At 40.6% G+C, this 19381-nt stretch overlaps 1 protein-coding gene across 2 annotated transcripts; it reads right to left on the reverse strand.

Moving 5' to 3' along the window:
* Positions 1–256: 256 nt before the first annotated feature.
* On the reverse strand, positions 257–18711 carry capn7 (calpain 7). 2 transcript variants are annotated; one of them, XM_056381463.1, is made up of 22 exons: positions 18362–18711; positions 17949–18057; positions 15962–16119; positions 15814–15881; positions 14688–14927; positions 13926–14012; positions 13393–13519; positions 12973–13058; positions 12757–12850; positions 12400–12546; positions 11965–12071; positions 11722–11842; positions 11103–11247; positions 10302–10401; positions 9957–10092; positions 9759–9834; positions 9392–9537; positions 7368–7430; positions 7133–7263; positions 5387–5479; positions 4006–4194; positions 257–2768 (listed from the first exon to the last, which is right to left on the reverse strand). In XM_056381463.1, the coding sequence occupies exons 1-21, from the start codon at positions 18461–18463 to the stop codon at positions 4050–4052; spliced, it is 2481 nt and encodes an 826-aa protein (XP_056237438.1). In that variant the 5' UTR covers positions 18464–18711; the 3' UTR covers positions 257–2768; positions 4006–4049. The 2 variants fall into 2 exon arrangements, with proteins under 2 accessions (XP_056237438.1, XP_056237437.1); XM_056381462.1 differs by having other exon boundaries at positions 257–4194.
* Between the last annotated feature and the right edge of the window lie 670 nt (positions 18712–19381).

Here is a 19381-nt window from a genome sequence, read left to right on the forward strand (position 1 = left end):
GATCACTTATGTTGTGTTTGAATATACAAGAATGTGTCACACTGTGTAGGTGATGTTGCCATGTGACTGTCCTGCTATTTTTCACATGATTGTTAGCCTTTGTTAGCCTGTTTACATCCTTACTCAAATCATTAACATCACACAGTGATTTCGGAAGCAGAAGGTACAAAATCTCATGTCATTAGCGCTATCAAAATACAGTAAAAGTCCCCTCCACTTCCATGTAAATAAATAAATGAATAAATGACAGACAGAAGCAGATACAATTTTCTGTATTCAAAGTTCGAACACATCAGTCTACCCAACATTTAGTGCAAGTTCTGCAAACATTACATCATCATTCATACAACAGGTCGCCGCACGATTGTCCTGCTGCATCTTTACATGAGTTGGCTTGTTGCCAGTTAAAACGACATAACATAACATGGTGACAAAGACAGAGTACTCATAACAGTTAGAATTATCATGAATGAACAAGTGGATATTTGACAGAATGCTTGGCAATGGATATTTAAAGCTATTGTTGTTTTTTTCTCAACCTTTTAGCACAGCAGGGTTATTAGTTCATTTACGGTCAGCCTCCAGTCAGCACTGGTTTTTACTATGAAGGATTGTTAACAGTGATTATAAGTGACAGTTGTTATCATGCACCCCAGAGGTTTTACTGTGAAACAGGTCAAAGTTCACCTGTGTGTTGAGTCACTGTGAGACACTACGAGACCTGTGGATTTTTAATTCTTTAAAATGACCTAAATGATTGTTTAGCAAAGCCAAAGGTTGTAGGAAACAACATTAAATCATACACGTTTTGTGTGCTACATTTTGAGCCACGTGCACACGACCACAGAGGCCGCAGTGGAGGGAATACCCTTCACAAATCAGCTGATTTTTCAGCCGAAAATACATCAGCAGCAATTTGAATATTTACTTAATCAATTGATTCATTTATCAATTCATATCGCCAAAAACATTCCGATTCAGAAATGTGATGGTTTGCTGAATATTTTGAGGTTTGTACTGTTTGCAAGTTAAGCAATGTGAAGACGTGATCTTTACATTTCTTCTTACATTTTACTGACTTAACAGTCGATTAAAATGAAAATAATCAATACTTGCAGACTCTTACTGCGGCAACATGGAGCTGTGAGAGTGACTTTACAATTGCATCCTGCTCAGAAAAGAGAAAAAGTTTATGTGAGGACATGGAGTCTCAACACTGTGTTACCTGTGTAGTCCGCTGCAATCAGATTCACTTCACTAACGTGGAAACATCTGTGACTGAAGTCGCACTGAAGGTAGCAGAAAATAAGGTAACGACGAATCTTAACTCAAGGTCCACACACTACTTCTTCATGACAACTGAACAAACTGTGTGTGATGCAGTTGACAGCTTATGCAACAGATACTAACCTGAACCTTGTGTTAAGATAAACACGTTCCCAAACTCAAGAATCAACTTTTATGCTCAAAAATAAGTAAATTTTTCTCCCACGTTGGCCTGTAGAGGGTTTGTCTACTCACTGCAATGCAACAAAGAGGAAAAAAAAAAAGAGCATAACAGTTGGCAGTTTATTAGGAACACCAAGCTAAAATTGATGCAATCTAATACAACAATGCTGCAGTAAATCCTCCTATAAGAAGGTTATAATGTGAAGTTTGTATAGTGAAGGCTGTAAGTTTGTGTTGCTGTTGAACTGTATTACATTAAACAGTGTGGTGTTTCTCTTAATACAAAACAATAGAGTTCAACTGCAAGATGATCACACTGCTGAATCAACATCTCTAAAACAATATCAACACTAACTGAACATTATAACCTTCATGTAGGAGAATGTACTGCAGGACTGTTGTATTACACTGCATCAGTTTGAGCTAGATGTACCTAATAAACTGGTAACTGTACTAGTGGCAAGTTGCAACGCAATAAAAGGCAACACTCACCATGTTTATGTCTGTGACTGAAAGTCATTCGATGCTTTGACTTAGCTAGAATGTGTTTCAGACGCACATCCAGCTGCTGAGTGAGGACTGCTTCCCCATGATGCAACAAAACCCTGGTGTTAAATTTAACACTCAACGCTCCTGGTTGGACACACACCACAACATAAAGTCCCAAAATCTCATTCAGCAAATCCACCAAAGCACTTCCATCATCTCAACAAACGCTGTTGCCAGGGAAGTTATGGCACGGCTGCAAAGGTTCGCTAGTGACGTGGAGAATTTAGCAGCATCATTTTTTATGCGGGCGGCTGCTGACGGGTGAAGTCACCCGAACAGAAACCTTTCCCATTGAAAACTGAGGAGGTGAATTCAGATGAGCCGCTTTCTGATAATCGTTTTGCCATGTGACATGTTCATTTCCATTTACTGACATACTGTGTTTGACAACAAACAGGAAGAGAAATTATTTAAAAAAAAAAAAAAAAAGAAAAAAAAGTGCAGTTTGGTAACATAAAAGTAAACAGGATGTATACTTGGCAATACATTTAAATTTTTACCTTTGAAAGGTTTAAAATGAAAGTCAAAACATTTACACATGCACACACACACGCGCACTAACACACACACACACACACACACACACACAGGTATAACACGTACGGTGTGCGATACCTGCCTCAAGCAGTGCTGAGTGCTGACGTGAGGCCCGTCAGTGAAATCAGGCTGATAATTCTCACTCAGCCGTCACATCCACAGACAACATGAAGAGACATCATTCAACTGCTGCCATACTGGATTCCCTGTGGTGCTGCTCTGCTGCACTGCTCCTGAGAATTAAAAAAACAAACAAAAAAATAACCTTCATGGTCATTTGAGGAACCTCAACTCTTCCCCTTCAACCTGTCAGACTCTAAAACAGCGTTTATTATTTTGGCAGAGACTCTGGACTGTTCGACTCCTGGGAGCCAAATAAGTCTGATCAGTTTTGGGGCAAATAAATATTTAGAGAGAAGAACAACTGAGGACTTCATTTGAGGAATAATGTTTTGCTTTTTGTATCGTGGCTGCCAGTTCCAAGCAACTGCTTCTTATTCAAGTAGTTTTGCAATAATGAGCATCTCAGACATCTGACCAACGCTGTGGTCCTCACACATTTCTGCAACTTTTCGTGTTATATGTTAATATGCTACTCCAATCGCCTCTAATCTATTTTCACTAAAATGCCACCCATAAGTAACACAATGGCAGAATGTATGACTATGTCTGTCATGAGTTTCAAACACTTTCTGAAGTAAAATATGTAAAAGAAGAAAACCCTGGGACACCGATCAAATTGGGGTCCATGGTCTCACTTAAAAAATCCACTGGTCTAAGATACTGAGGTCATGCACCAATGAATATAAGGGGCCCAAACCATGAAAGAAAAATCCCAGACCAAAAATGATTTCCACCCCTCATGTGAAAACTCAAAACTACCATAACATTCATCAATTCCAACCAGTGGTGAGTCTGAGACTTCCACTTCTGTACTGATGAGATGCTCAATGCAGCAAAACAGGACCTGAACAGAATTTGCAGCTCTCAGGCAGCTGGTGTTCGTTTCAACCCTGTTAGTTCCCAACATCCAGTCGAGTCCAGGATGTGGTCATGTGATTACTGTAGTCTCGTGAAATCCAATGTTGATGCCAATTGATCCATCTGGCTTTCATCACGATTAATCTGTCCGTTTTTTTTTTTTTGGCGAAAATATTATTTTATTCTGTTGCGAAAACGCCTTGACGGTTGACGGGTTCTATTCCATACTGAAGTTCCTCCTGATGACTCCTTATTGATGATTTATTCCTTCACCATAACTGTGTGGTAACATCACGTCAATGTTGAAGTTCAAGTCCACAATCTGTCCATTTACGTCAGCAAAAGGATTCAGCCAGAGAGGACGGCGACAGGCTGAGACGGTGTTTAGTCGAAGCTACCGGTCACATTCTGGGCTCTTTGGGCTTCATGGAGGCCGTGACACCTCATCACATTCAGACAGAAACATCAGAAATATCCCCTGACAAGTACCTTCCTCCCAATCCCTGCCCCCGTCCTCTCTCCCAGCTCCGTCTTCACTGAAGCTGGGAGACCTTGAGGGGCGCGGTGCTGGCAAAGTCCAAGAAGAAGGGTCCTTCCTGTTTGGGCAGGAAGGTGGTGGGGATGACGTTGTAAATGCCTGCTGGGACGTGGTCGGCCTCCATGTAGCAGAAACCGCATCTGGAAAAAGAGAGAAAGACAAAGAGTGAGAAAAAAACAAAAAACAAACGAGTCAAAACAGAAATCAGATTACTCTGCAGAACATGTCTCCCCTTCCCATCTCCAATTACTTTAATGTAACATTACACAGTGAAGAAGAAGTGACAGCAGAGTGTGTGTGTGTGTGTGTGTGTGTGTGCGTGTATAAAGACACACTATGTCCAGAGACACGTGGCCGACCTATGTGACATCCCTGACATGCTGATCTGTGTCGCAATTCCTGTGGAAATGGTCACAATAACAGTTCTTGTCTCCTGGACTCAGACTGTTGCTGATGTGTGTCTGTAAATTATAAATACTGTATTTGATATTATAAATATCCAAATAAACTGGAATTGTTGATGAACTTCTTTACTTTTACGTTAACAAATTAATTTCCCATTTAGTGTAGGTGTAGTGAATCTCATCACACTCACCGATTTCATTTCAAACTGATAAAACTGCCCATGATAACAAAATGAACAAGTTTTTGCAAAATTTATTTAAAGTAATTTCACTGAATGTAAACATTACTTTACCTTTAGCAGGTCTAGTTTCTATATTAATTCTGTCTTGCAGGAGTGTTGACCTGAAATCTGCTATATTGTTATTCCATCACTCAGAAACAAAATCAGCCAATCAGAGGAGATGCTCAGTGTCAAGAGGTAGTTCTAAAATATAATGTGGAAATGTCTCCTTCAAGAGACACACTAACTTACTTTTGTTTGATCATCTGGAAAAATAACTTAACTAATAATAAACTTTAGAATCTATATATCAGCATCAGTAGATCAACACTGAGCTGTAAATGACTTTATGACAGCCTGACAGTAAATGTCGCGCTCTATCTCTCTGCCTGGTTTCATAATAATATAATGTTAACAACTGGGATATTTAGAATTATAAATGCTCTTGTTTAGGTTTCTCTACAAGCGTTCAAATGTCATTAGTTGTCGCCAATCGAATTATTTCCTTTATTCATTGTACATTAGCGTGTCTGCACAGTGAGGCTGGAAAATTAATTTCATGTTATTGTTGTGTGATGATGGTAAACAACCACGCTGAGTGAGTGTTTCTGTGATCCAGCAGACCCGACTGCAGACCTACAACCTTTACCTTCCCTCCACCTGTGAGCGCTCTGCGCTCTGAGGCCTGTCAGTTAGGCCGACCGTACCTGTAATCTCCGCTGCTCTTCTTCTGGGAGGCTGCTGCACCCGGCTCCCCGACCGTCGACACCGTCACCATCTCAAAGCCAACGCTGTACTGCCTGCACACACAAAGACAGCAAGCAGTGGTCACACAGTTATGTTGATCCTCACTATATCTGTTCTTTAATTTGTATATTTTCACTCATGTATTTTGAGTATATTTCATCAGAATAATCTCCTGCCATTTCAACATTTATCTTTCTTTCTAATAAAGGTTGATCGAGCTGTAGTCAGGAGCAGAACCGACAAATGATAAATGCTGGTTTGTGGGGAAAAAAAAAAGCTCTGGGTGTTTGCATTTCTTTAAACCGATCACAATCATCTTGGGTGGAACATTTGCACTGTGAGGCGAGCACTGAAAACACCTCAAAAAAAAGAAAAAAGAAAAATGTAATTGCACGATCCAAATATTCACAGAAACTCGCCATTTTCAGCATGTAGGCTGCAGCTCGGAGGTTGTTGTTGTTTGTTGTAGCGAAGGGGATTTTGAAAAGAAGGTAACAGGTAGGTGAAGCGGATATGGAGGGTAATGCTGCCTGGATAAGGCGCCCAGTGGCAGGCGTGCACCCACAGCTTACATCCAATGAGTCAGACTAGTCAATAAGTTACAAGAAACTACAGATAAGAAATATCTGAAGTGATTAAAGTAATCCACACATTCCTGACCTCTTTACAGTCTGTGCATGCTGGTGATATAAGAGTCGAAGTTTACAGTCACTCATTCGTCAGCAACTGTGGAAAATACAGATAAGTGTTTCATTTATCTTATTGTCTCCAGTAATGTATATGATTATGTTACATGACGAGAGACAGTGTGAAATGCAACAGAATATTTGTCATGTCACTGGAGTTAGGAGGCAGAATTAAAACACTGCATTCACTGAGTCATCCTGGTTTGTGTGTGTGTTTGTGTGTGTGTGTTTCTGTGAGAGAGAGAAAGTGCCAGAGGATCATTGGGTGATAATGCCACATTGGGAAAAGTCCCTTAGTCATCCTGTTAATGAGTCCTTAATAAGTCGGACAGATTTATTTAAATGAAGTGAAATGAAATGGCAGCGGGGGAAGCACTGGTCTTATGTTTGCATGGATTTACAACATGACTGCTCAGGTTTTTATATCCATCTGAAGGTCATAGAGGATGTTACAGTAACAGTATAAAATATACTGAAATGACAGGTGTGGGTTTGATCCAATATTTCTCAAGTGAAGCTACTTGTTGTTTTTTTAGTGTCAATATTTTCCATTTTTAATTATGTCATGAAATCTAAATTTTACCCACCAGGGTAGAAATTGTTGAAGTTTCTGAGGCAGCACTTAGAAACTCAGATGAAAAACACTGAAGCTGATCGTCTTTAACTAGACTAAAGCTTTAGGTCACTGCTGTCGAGCTTCACTGGAGCTGCTGGCGTTACGTCAACTGAACTGAGGCAGATATGCGAAGTGCACGATTAGCAGCAGAGATGCAGTAAAGACGGCATGACAAAGGCTTTTATAGACTTTCATAGACCACCAGCTTTGAATGTAGTTGAGCAGAAATCAGAAATCATGTGATTTCAAGGCTAATTGGCCATTGTCGGATATTATTGGAAAGTTTATATATTGTTCTACAACCATGTAAACCACTTCGAATTGTTTTTGAATGATACTGTGCTGTACAAATAAACTTGAACTTGAAGCTATACGGGTCAATCTGTCCTCGGTATGAGCCTGACCTGGATCCTCGGAGCTCGATGAGCAGCGGTCCCGGCCGCTCCAGGTTAATCTGATAGATGGGGTTGTGTTTGTACGAGTCCTTATAGTTCCCACAACCTCCGGCAGTGAGCCCCTTCCACTGGCCGTTGATCTGAAGAGTTAAACAGAGACCAGAACACAATAATTAAACATGAAAATTCACTATAAATAGCGTCTGCCTGTTTACTTGTACATGGGTTGTAGGTGATAACGTACCCTTTTGGTGTGAGTGAAGGGATTTGGGATCTTGGAGAAGGTGAATTTGCATCCAGAGTACACCTGGGTAAAGAAACACATTTTGTTATTATATGACACTGAACATGAGCCGGTCAAAAGAAATCCAGGTGGCAGATGGAAAATAAGACACTGGCTATAATTCCAGTTGGTCAGAAAGTAAACGGTACATGGACTGCACTTATATAGTGTGTTTCTGATCTTACGGACTAGTCAAAGCTCTTTACAGTACATGCCACATTCACCCATTCACACACTGATGGAACAGGCATCAGAGGCAATATGGGGTTCAGCATCTTGCTCCAGTATCTACGTCCTGAGCCACAAGGGAAGAAAGTTCTGTTTCGTTACCAGCAGCCGTGTAAGACAAAGTGTAGCATGTTTCCAAATGGTGGATGTACTTATTCATGACTATCTGTCGACAAAATAGATCTTTGATATTAGCGCTGGCTTGTTCTGGTAAGAGAAACATTTGAGGGGGGGGATTTTTCAAAGAGAAAGGCTGATTTGAGCCGAGGGGGGGTCGTTTTCACAGAGAGAGAGAGAGCGAAAGAGAGAGAGAGCTTGCAGCAGTTACACACAGAATGCACACACACACACACACACACACACACACACACACACACACGTACAGAGCACATGTTTGATTTTAATAAGTGATTTCAGTATGAACTATTCTCCACAGTCCTCTCTGCAGTTAATAACAAGAGGAGTCCATGAATTATAAACTACTGAAAAAAAATATATTTAGGTCACACGTGTACATACACACACACACACACACACACATATGAACACACACATTAAAGTCCCTAACTCCCATGCTGGCAGGAGAGGAGAGGAGAAGAGTCACTGTTCCTGACATCATTACGTCATATGAAAAGTCTGACAAAAACAGTAGCAGTCACGCTGCTCGTTGCAGCTTGGATGACCCGTCTCAAACAAGTTTCAAGTCCTCACAAGTTGATTTTTATACTGCACTGACAAAAAACAAATGGCTGCCTGGGAGATACGTCAAATATATCCGTCTAAAAACCTGCGATCTGCTTCGACAGTAGTTTGGTATTAGTTCTTCTTCCAACACCAACAGACACAAGTCAAGTATCAGTGTAAAAAATATTCTACAATCCACATACACAACACAAGACTGAGGCTGGACTCACAGCCTTGCATGGGAGAGCAAAAACACAAAGAAAGTGCTGCAGAGTAGACACTGGTAACACAGCGGTCATTAAGATAGAAGGGGCATCTTCAAACAATTTTAATACAAGACTAAAGTTGTGAACTTTAATAGACTGAGCTTTAATCCTTCGTTCTTGTGCTGCTCTGTGACACAGGGGAGAGGAAAAAAAAACAAAACGCACCTCTGTGAGAGATAATTCAAATCACTTCACCTGCAACGATGCTGTTGAAAGTTTGGTTTATTTGCATGAATTAACGCTTGTATGTCTCGGGTGACCACAGAGTGAAAAACTTTCTCATTGACCCTTCAAAACTACTGCAAATTGAGCAAAGGCTTAAGATGGCAGGTATCCTACACAATCAATACAGATCTTCAGATTTTGGTTAATACCTGCCCCCAGAACATGTGCACCAGGTTTTAAAGGTACACATTTTTGGCGTTTGTGGTGCCCCCTATGGGTCAGGCTCCAAATGCGTTGGTAGGCCTATTCCCTACAACGACCTGAAGATATCTAACAAGTTTAATGATGATTGAACGAATGGTTGATGAGTTATTGTTCATTATTGGCTTAGCCCCGCCTTTTGCAAAGATATGATGGCGGCCATGTTTTTTCAAGTTTTGTGTTTCTAGTTCTTTGCAGCTCACAACTATTTTTTTACATACTGTACAAATGTTCAAAGTTTTATTTATGTGTAGAGGCATAAACACACACACACACACACACACACACACACACACACACACACACACATACACACACACAAACACACACACACACACACACACCTTAAAAACAGCACAACAACACAAAAGTTCTTCTCACCCTCAGTGTGTAGTTGATGGTGTTTTGTTTCTCGTACTGGGAAACCACCAGTGTGAAGGTGTGTGTCCCCGCACTTGTCAGTCTCATCTTGGTCAGGTAGTGTGGGCTGTTGATGCGGATGCCATCGATGTAAGGAGGGGGGTCCGCTGTGGAGGGAGCCAGGGGGGGTTAGTTATAGCGACTAACCAGAGGGTTAACTGCCCTGTGTCTTCCGGGCATCTGACCATGTTGTGTGTGAGCGGGGCAGAAATAAAGGCTTTGTGGAGTACTGCCTTCAAACCCCTGCTGCCTCCCACCTACAGGACATATCTCACTGTTCAGTCCTGCGGAGAGAACTCGTCTTCCAAGGCATCTCATCGAACCTTACCTGGGTAATAAACCTTCTTCCCATCTGTCTTGTAAACGACCAGTGTGATAAACTCCCTGTTTTGTGCAAAATCATCCTGGAAAACGAACAAGCAGAAATCTGTCATTAGATAAAAGTGAGGTAAGTAAAGTACCACATTACTGGCGGTGAGGTTTAATAATATGACGTTGTCAGTATCTCTCAGCTCTGTATCTCCACCTTGTCAGTGATGTGTCTGGTGAGCAGCACCCACACGGCAGCGCCACCTGCTGGACACTGGACCTCCAGCTTGTACTGGGGATTGTTGGCCAGACTGTAGACGTCCTTCACTGGGCCCTGCTTCCCATCCCAGCTACTGCAGACGAAACACAAACCACAACACATGCTTCAGACTGGGTCCGTCTGCTCTGATCAATACAGCATATAAATTTGCATACCTAACAGAAGCAGGTGCACACACACGTTTCCATCTCGAGTTAAACACAATGGGGAGATCATACAGGGGGCCAAGACGAATACTGACCGACACATCGTCAAGTTACTGAAACCGAACCACACACACACCTGTGAATACAGGAGGAATCTTTGAACAAGGCAGGGTTCCAGCTCAGGTAGATGACATCATAGTACTGACAAAGGTCCTCCCACGCGATCCAGAAAACACCTGGAGAGCAACACAGGAAAGCAACGTATGTGTCACCTGAATAGAGCTTCATTTCTGTGGCTTAAACTTCAGGCATAGAGTTCCCTGCAGTGACATATTGACTTTTAACTTTAACTAGTGAGGACAGAGAAGTCACTCGTGATGTGAAAAGTATGAATTCACTTTTTAAGGGTGAGATGTACACGTTGAAATTCTATTACTGTCTAGACAACAGGCTCCTCTATTGGAGTTTTTGTGACATTTTTTCTATAATATTTATGCTGACGTCCATCTGGTCCCTACTTCAGCCTGAGCACTGATTCCCCTCACTGGCTTCCCACTGCGCTGCTAATTGTTTTTGATGAAGCGTCCTCCCAGTACAGCTGCTGGGAATCATCACAGAGTCGCTCATTTCTAAAGTAGCTTGGATAAAAGTGTGCTCCTGCTGAATTATCACGCTGCATATCATTCTAAAGTGCCTCTGCTTCCTATTCAAGTAATCATACATTTTATGTTGCCTAATCTTTATAATTTGTGAAGTAATTACCCAAACTACTAATTTCTTCAAGTACTTCCCAGGATATAAAATGAATCAGTCTCCATGTCAGTTTTACTGCAATAGGAGCTCCATAAATTTATGGCCTGCAGCTAAATATATATACTAGCATACTGTGTCAATACTAACTTGTAGGAAGATTTATGCGATTTAAGACTTGGTATACCATTATCGAACTTCTGTGCCGTCTTGGGGTCAAAGTTGAGGTATTTGAGGAGTTCGGGCGTCCAGTTCTTCTCATCTCGCTCGCTGTAGCGCCCCTTCCACCGCAGGTGACTCCATGGATTCTTCAGCTGCAGGAAACGCATTCCCTAAGAAGAAAAACGTTCCCCCGCAGACATGGTGTTAATTAAAAAAAGATACAAATAGCTGGAAGGATGGTGAGATTTCATTATCTACCGACATCTGAACATCTGATTTTCTCGCCCTTTGCAGATTTTCACTGAGATGAGAAGCTTATTAAAAGAGTCAGAGCTCACAACTGCCAGTGACACAATGCACAAATCTTCTTATTTTATATTTGACTCAATGGAAATACACACCAACTCTCCAGTGACGTGTGAATATGTGAACGGGATGCTAACAGTTCAGCACAACGCCTCCCTCACAGGAGCTTTAATGGCACCATTAATTCTAAATCAGTAATGCTGAATTGATACGACTCCATTTTAGTTCCAGTTGTACATGGAGTCAAATGAGCAAACTGAGAGTTTACCAGCAGAACGTTGAAGATTTTGTAGCTTTTAGCAAAAGCATAAAAACGCTACTACTTTAATTACGCCAACCTTGTATTCCCTGATGTCAAGAACAGCGTAGGCGTGTGTTGGCACTAAACCCCATCTATCCCCTTCTTCCTCTGTCATCACTCCTGTTGCCGTGGTGATGAGGACGTCACCCCTGTGAAACCTGGGAAATAAAGAGAAAGAGAGAGAAGCAGATACAGAGGGAGAACAAAAAAAAAAAAAGAAAAAAGGTCAAGAAGTCCTTTTAAACTTGGAGATAACTTCTTTTCTCTGTGTAATTCTCACCTCTGGAAGAGCATGCGGAAGGTGTCATCCTTGCTGAATGACTGATTGTCAGAGTGCATAGCGATGCGTTCAGGGATCCAGCCGGTGAGCGCGTGCAAATCGATGTTCTGTAACACGCAACAAAATATGAAAACTCTGACGTTATGGAAGACTAATTTCTTGAGAAGCATCAGACGTTGGTTCGTATTCAGTCTGCTGAGAGTGACTTGGAAAAATGGCCGCTAATATTTTAGAAAACTTTTTTCCAAAACTTTCAAGATATAGAAGTGATCAGATGTGTTTTATTACAAATTGATATTATTTTTAACAAAGCTTTATTTAAATACTCCTTATTTTTAGCCAGTTTTTTACTTCAATCTTTTTTTATCTAGGAAAGCAGGTGAATTACGTTGTTGAAAAACAGCCGCGTCTCTCGGTTTCTCCTCCTTCACTCACCGAGTTGGAGCCAGGGAAGTCGTAGCCTCCCATCACCTTCATGTAGGCTTTCTCTATCAGGGACACCCACAGCTCGTTCCTGTTGCTGGAGTAGGAGCACAGCAGCTCTCCGTTACGATCCACCGGCAGGTAGTCATCTATAATCACCTGCAACAGTAACAGAGACAGAGACGGGTTGTCGGTTTGAGGGATGTCATACAGATTTCCCGTTTATTAGCAAATTATTATAACCTTAAATACGATTTTGACAGCAACAGAGATCATTTTTCTCTGCGCCCAGTGTGTGCAGAAGGTGCATTCATAAGGGTAATATATTCAGCTGTACAGATGAACCAGCTGTGGTGATTTGTCCTTTACCTTCCTGGGGACTCCATTGATGTGAAGCTTGACCATGTACTTCCCACACGGGTTGTACTCCGGTTGCCCTCGCCTGTTCTGAGGGTAGATGATGCTGTAACACACACGATCAAAGTGTCAGGGTCGATACTGAACACCGTTCTTTCAGGCTTCATCAGAATAAGAGCTTGAGGCTGAAGGAGGTGGGTGTGAAACCCTTAAAGCACCATCCAGTACCTGGTGATTAGTTTCTTGTTGTAGCGCCTCTCGTAGGCGGCGCTGATGGCGAGTGATGCCACGAAGGAGCAGTCAGACACCACCGTCTGGAGTGAAGGCCACATTAATTATAAAAGTTGAAATGATGCAGCAGTTGAACATTTTGCATTTGGATGCTGTGGGTTATTTTAACATGTTGACCATGACGAGGTTTACGTGGTATGATGTCATGTCATCTATTGGCTGAATTTAAAAGTCATGAACATTGACTAAATTTACACAATTTTAAGAATGTGAAATACTATATATTATTAAATTCTATTCAATATTCAGATACAAACGCTATAAAGGAGCTAAAATGTTCAACACTAGAGTTAAAACCATCCAGATGAGAAGCTGTTGTTGTTGGTGCATGGACATACAGCAGCCGGGTCCTCTGACCTGTTTGATGCTGAAGCTGGACACAGACATGATCATGGTGGGGTTATTGCAGATCTCGTCTGGCCGGACCCAGCGGGAGAAGATAGCTTTCTGTTTGGGTGACAGCGCCAGTTTCCCCGTTTTGTCCCTGGTTAAAGAATTAAAAGATTAAAAGACAAAGTATTAAAGTGTGTTTGCCTCACTGACTCAGATCCACTAAGAGATCTGACATTTTGATGTGGATTTGCTTAACGGCAACTCAAACAATATGCAGGAGGTCTATAACAGCTCACACTGATTTTACAGGACTGAAGCAGCAGAGACTCAATTGAAATTGAGAGACATGACAAATGAGAAAGTCACAACAAATAGTGCACAGAATAAGAGACGTTTTAGTACAAAGGAAGGACAGATGTCGAAACCTTTCTCCACAGTAAAATTCAAAAATGTAAAGCTGAACCGTATGTGGCTCGTGTGACAATGTTTTTGTCATATATTAGCTTTAACACTGTGCTAAAAAAAAACTGACATTAAATAATAAAACTCAAACTCACGAGAAGGGGACGGGGAAGGCAAACCGCTCCTTCAGGTCCACACTCATGAAGGGAACGTAGGCCATGCTGTTAATTGTAGATGTACTCCTGAAAATAAAGAAGGACAAGTTTAGTCCAACAAAACAGATTGAAGATTGAACAAACCCAACATCTGATTTTAGCCAGCAGTAGTAGTAAAAAATTATATTAAAAAAAATGTATTTTTCTCTGGGGTGTGGTGGCAAATTTCGAATCTTTTCCTAAACATCTTTTGCAATTTTTCTTTAAGATTTCGCGCAGTTTTTTATTTCTATTTTAACATGGTTGCCACATTTTTTTTTAAAGAAATTTCAAAGACTAAATATTTCCACTGTAAGTTAGTTGGTTAGTTTATGCTGCAGATGCCACCAGAGGACTATTACACAAGATGTGCAAAGGATATAATGAACAAAATGTTGCTCTTTTTCAGTCCAGTTTTACCTTTAAAAGCCTTTAACAATCACATATTCAGACACTGAATATTTAATCCCATTCACCTTGTCCTTAACCAAGACTAAATTAACACTGGTGGCTGGTGACCCTTGTGACTGTTCGTATAGCAACTTCAATTTCACTACGTATTAAAATCATTTCCAAGAACTGCTTGCTAAGATGTTCAGGTTCTGGACCTTTTCCCTAACTGTGAATCAGTATTAAAGACTTTTCTCAGTTTACCAGGACCTGTGAGGCACAAATCTTTCTAATGTAGTATCACTGAACAACAGGTTTCACCATCTGGCTCACCTGAGCACCTCGATCTCTTCAGACGTGTAGCGCTGACCCTGCGGCTCGCTGGACTGGACTGCCCGGACCGGCTGGGGCTGAGGTCGGTCGTGGAGGCTGAAGTCTGGCCCAAGGGGGAAAAACTGGCGGACTGGTCCCCCAGAATTGCCACCACTGGCAGGCCTGGTTCCAGAGGGGCCCGTCCTGTCCTGAGTCTGGGCTGGAGTCGATCTGGACTGGGACTCTTTAAGACCTTCCGCTCTGAAAGAAGACGAGGTTGTTTAATTAAAGCTGAAAATCCAAGTGAATCTTACAAAGAAGGAAAAAAAACAATATGATACACTGATCCTGACAATTCTTTTATTTACACAAATCTATTTGAATAACACACAATACACAAGAGCAATAAAACAAACTACCACAGGTGTATCATGTAAAATATCCAGGAAATGAGCTGAATTCAAAACTCTAATAAATTAACAAATAATGTAGATATACTGTAATAACATGGTGGCACCTTTTGTGTCAGTAAAAACTACTTGCATACATACTGCCATCTATCCAATCACAGTTAAGGGAGGTAATAATGGCTTTCATGATACACTGTTGCTCATAAAGTTGGAATAAAATATTTTTTACCTCTTTCCATTAAATGATTGTGACAATGTGATTTATTTCATTTCACTAGGGTAATTGGGACACATAATGTAATCATTGCACCTGGTCAAAAGTGATTACTGATGTATTTAAATAGGAATAAACAGAGGATTGTGTCTGAAAACAAAATTATTCCAACTTTATGGGCAACAGTGTACAAATAGACAAACCAGTATTTCTGCCTGGTTCATTAGGCCATCACTTGGTCACATAAATGACATTAATTCAATTTTAATCTGCTAATATGGTTCTTACAGATCTACTAACTAACAAACCAGCGGTTGTTGATGAGCTATTTTTAGTGTTGGGGTTATTTATTGCTTAGAATGTAACATTCGTTTTACCAACTGTTTACATAAAGTAAAGCATGGGTATTTGTCATTGGGATTAGTTGCTAGTAGTGGCTTAAAAAATAAAAAATAAAAGATAAAATAAACAGTCAAAACTTCAGGCCAAAAACAAATTCTGCGGTGCTCATGTTCACACTTACCTCTCTAAAGCTTGACGTGCTAGCTGCTTCAGCTTGGTCTGCAGCGCCTGGTCCGATGTCTCGTTGGACTGTTGAAAACACAGGAAGAGAGTGAGGAAACAAACAGGAATGTGACTGAGAGTGTGATGAAAAACAGTGGGGGGGCTACCGTCTTAATGCACAGCTCCACAGCCTGAGTGTACAGCTCAATGGCTTCATCATCATTTCCCTTCTCATCTTCCTCGAAGGCCTGCGTGACCAGGAAGTGGGCGCGCTCCAGGTCCACCTGCTGCCGGGACTTCAGCGGGTCGCTCTTCTGTGCCTGGACTGAGGTCAAAGGTCCAGAGAAGGAATGGTTAGGGCACACAACTGACACCTGGGTGGCAGAGGGAGCTGTCCTTCAATCAAGATCATACATTCAGCCCTCTGACTGCTTACATTTCTCCATCAGTTTGAGTTGCTATAACTTTGATGTTAATTCCGACACAGCTACAGATAGGAAAACTCTTTTTATATGGTCAGCTTTCTTGCATTTTTAAGGGTTTTTAATGCCCATGTTGGGCTTTTGTATCTGATCTAGTCAACCAAGAACGATTGGACGAGCATCCAATTTAAGTCAGGATGGTGCGTTTGATGCTGTTCAGTCTTTTCATCTGTCTGACCCAAAATGCCACAGTTGGGTTTCTTCTTGCTTTACCAGCAAATAGAACAGAAACAAGTGATGCTGAATCTGAATTTAAGATTTCAGAAAACATTTCCTAAAAAAAAAAATGAGACAATAACGTTTGATCTTTTGAACAACATCAAAGTAACACTTACAGTTAGCTGCAGGTTTATAAGATCTACCAAGGTAAAGCTGGTACAGTCTAATACAAGAGCCCTGCAGTAAAACCTCCCTTTATGACTGTTATAATGCTCATATTTTTTGGAGCTGTTTTAAAGTAGATGTTTATGGCCATTTTGAATGATGCAATATGTGTTTCAGCTGAACTGGAATGAGATAAAACATTAAAACCATATGAACAATTATAAAAAAGAAATTAAAATGAAAAAAAAAATCCACTCATCTCTTTAGAGCAGCTGTTACAGGAAAGTTTGCTTTTGATCTCATCATAGTAAACAGCAGGAACATACTACAGCTACGCACTGTGCTAAATGTCATCCACTGTGCGCAACAGTCTCTGTGGTCACACCCATGTGCAAACACGCACACACCCACAATGAGGGCAAAGTCATGGAAAAACGCAGTCAGACAGCAATTGAGAAAGTATGTCCTGAGGGCCCATTCGGGAACATTCTTGAATAATTTCTTACCTGTTACTATTCACAGACACTTCATCTCTGCAACACTTTAGATCAGATTAGATAAACTGGAAGCGCACAGTGGAGAGTGATAAGTAATATAACACAGTAGAAGCTGAAAAGCACTAGAAACACAACGAAGACAGTAAAAACTCCTGATGTCCATGAGATAAGAAACTTTTTTAATTCAACAACAGCATTTTCATGATGTCTATGTTGACTTTTTGTTTGTCTTCCATGTATGTGTTCACAACAGTAAATACTGTGTAGTCATTACAGTTTGTCTTTCAAACTGCCGTGCTAGTATGCAAATCAATATGCACTGTCAACATCAACATATTTATAATGCATGTCCAATAAAAATTAAAGGTGTTATGGCACACCAATTAAACTGACTGAAACCAGTGATTGCTTGTATGGAGAAAAAAACAGCATAAAACTGAATTTCTTTTTCTTCATAAATTTCTCTCTAAATTAATCTAAAAATCTAAAATACGCTTGATAACGTTTGGGAAATGATCAGCTGTCAGAATTGGCATTCATGATTTGAGGAGAATATTGCAGTGCAGTATTTTATAATGCAAAAACATGACAATATGCAAATAAGTGATTTAAATACCAACTGAATCTGTCATGTATTTGTACATGGAAACTGTGAATGTGTGCAGCTGTTTGACTGTAAAAGAACATGACTCTGAAAAATAAAACAAATAATAACAGATCTTTTGGTTAATAAAGGTTCAACAAACAGGATGTAAGCAAGCAATTGTGCTTCTGTTGTTAAGTATCCTCTAAATGCAGGAAAAGCAGAATAAAACAGTGGTTCCACTGTGTCTCTGGTCAGGTGAGCTTACCAGCATTGTGGAGGGCTTGGACCCGATCCAAGTATTCATTCACTTTGTCCTGGATTCCCTCCAGTTTGGACCCTGCCATGCCAGCATATATCAGGGCCTGGGCTGCCTCCTATAGCAAACAATCATAAAGGAAGCGGTGGTAGCAGTTATTTTTTATATCTATTAAATTGTGTCAGTGACAGTCCCAAAGCTTAACTATATGAAATGTTATTGTAACTTGACAAATATACAATTTTGTTATTTCGTGATCTTCTCTTTGATGTAAGTGTATTTCCTTCAAGCTACACTTTAAAGTGGTAAGCTATAATATGCAAGTGAAAGTCTGTGTTGACTTGTGGGTAACATGAGCTAAGTGCTAATGTTGACAGGTAGCAGCCGTTTACACCTGTCTAATTCAAATTACAGCCACTTACCTTATAATAAAATACAGCCTCGTTATATTTGCCATTATGGTCATATGTAACAGCTGTTTTGGCAAATTTGACAGCATCGAGCTCCAGCGCCGCGCAGTCCATCCTAAACACAACTTGTTGACAGAGTGACAAGCTCTGACTTAGCCAGCTAGCAGGCTAGCTAACTGCTAGCTCCCGTAATTCGCCAAATTAACAAAGTGTCTGTGTTTCACTCGCAACACAGTTCATTTCATCAACTCGGACGAAACATAGTGGAAAGTCCCGACAAGCGTCCTTAATCCCCTGGCCAAAACTGGGTAGTTAAAGCTTTGCTTTACCTTGTGACAGGTAACTAATGTACTAGCGGATACCAAAACAACCCTGCTGTTTCCGGAAGACACGAATCGCGCAGTCGCAGTCGAGGACGCAGGCAGTTGCATTCAAGTGCAGTAAGAAATTGCATGTAGTTACTTCTGCCTCATAGAATCATTTTACCATTCATAATTTTATCAGATAGCATATCCTAGTTAGACATATTGGTATAGCTCAGGCCATAATAACCAAACAATCCTTAACAAATTAACTTAACAAATTAAGACAAAAACAAACAAACAAAACCGACCACAGGTTATAGTATACAAGCAGGAATGTTGCCAGATTTGACTGCCAAAATTCGTGAATTTATACTGTATATAATACTGCCATGGAATTGGAGAGTTACACTATGAGCTACAACTTGAGCTCCATTTTTTGTTTACATTTTGGAAAATTAAGTACGAATTGTACTAACAAGAGAGATCCCTTGATAATTGAATTCATTGAACAATGATTTGGTTGTTCTGCGTTTCTTCATGGTTGTTCTGTGGTAGTTTTGTGTCTCCCAGTGGTTGTTTTGTTTCACTATAAACAGGGAGGCCCTGTGACCCCGTGGGTCCCTGTGGCTTATGATGCCAGCTGCAATTCACAAATATCTTAATTTAACAGCTGATTATTTTCTTGATTAATTATTTAGTTGGAAAAAAAAATTAATGGTGGAAAAGT

Source organism: Seriola aureovittata, chromosome 7 (genome assembly GCF_021018895.1).
Source record: "Seriola aureovittata isolate HTS-2021-v1 ecotype China chromosome 7, ASM2101889v1, whole genome shotgun sequence".
NCBI classification, from domain to species: domain Eukaryota; kingdom Metazoa; phylum Chordata; class Actinopteri; order Carangiformes; family Carangidae; genus Seriola; species Seriola aureovittata.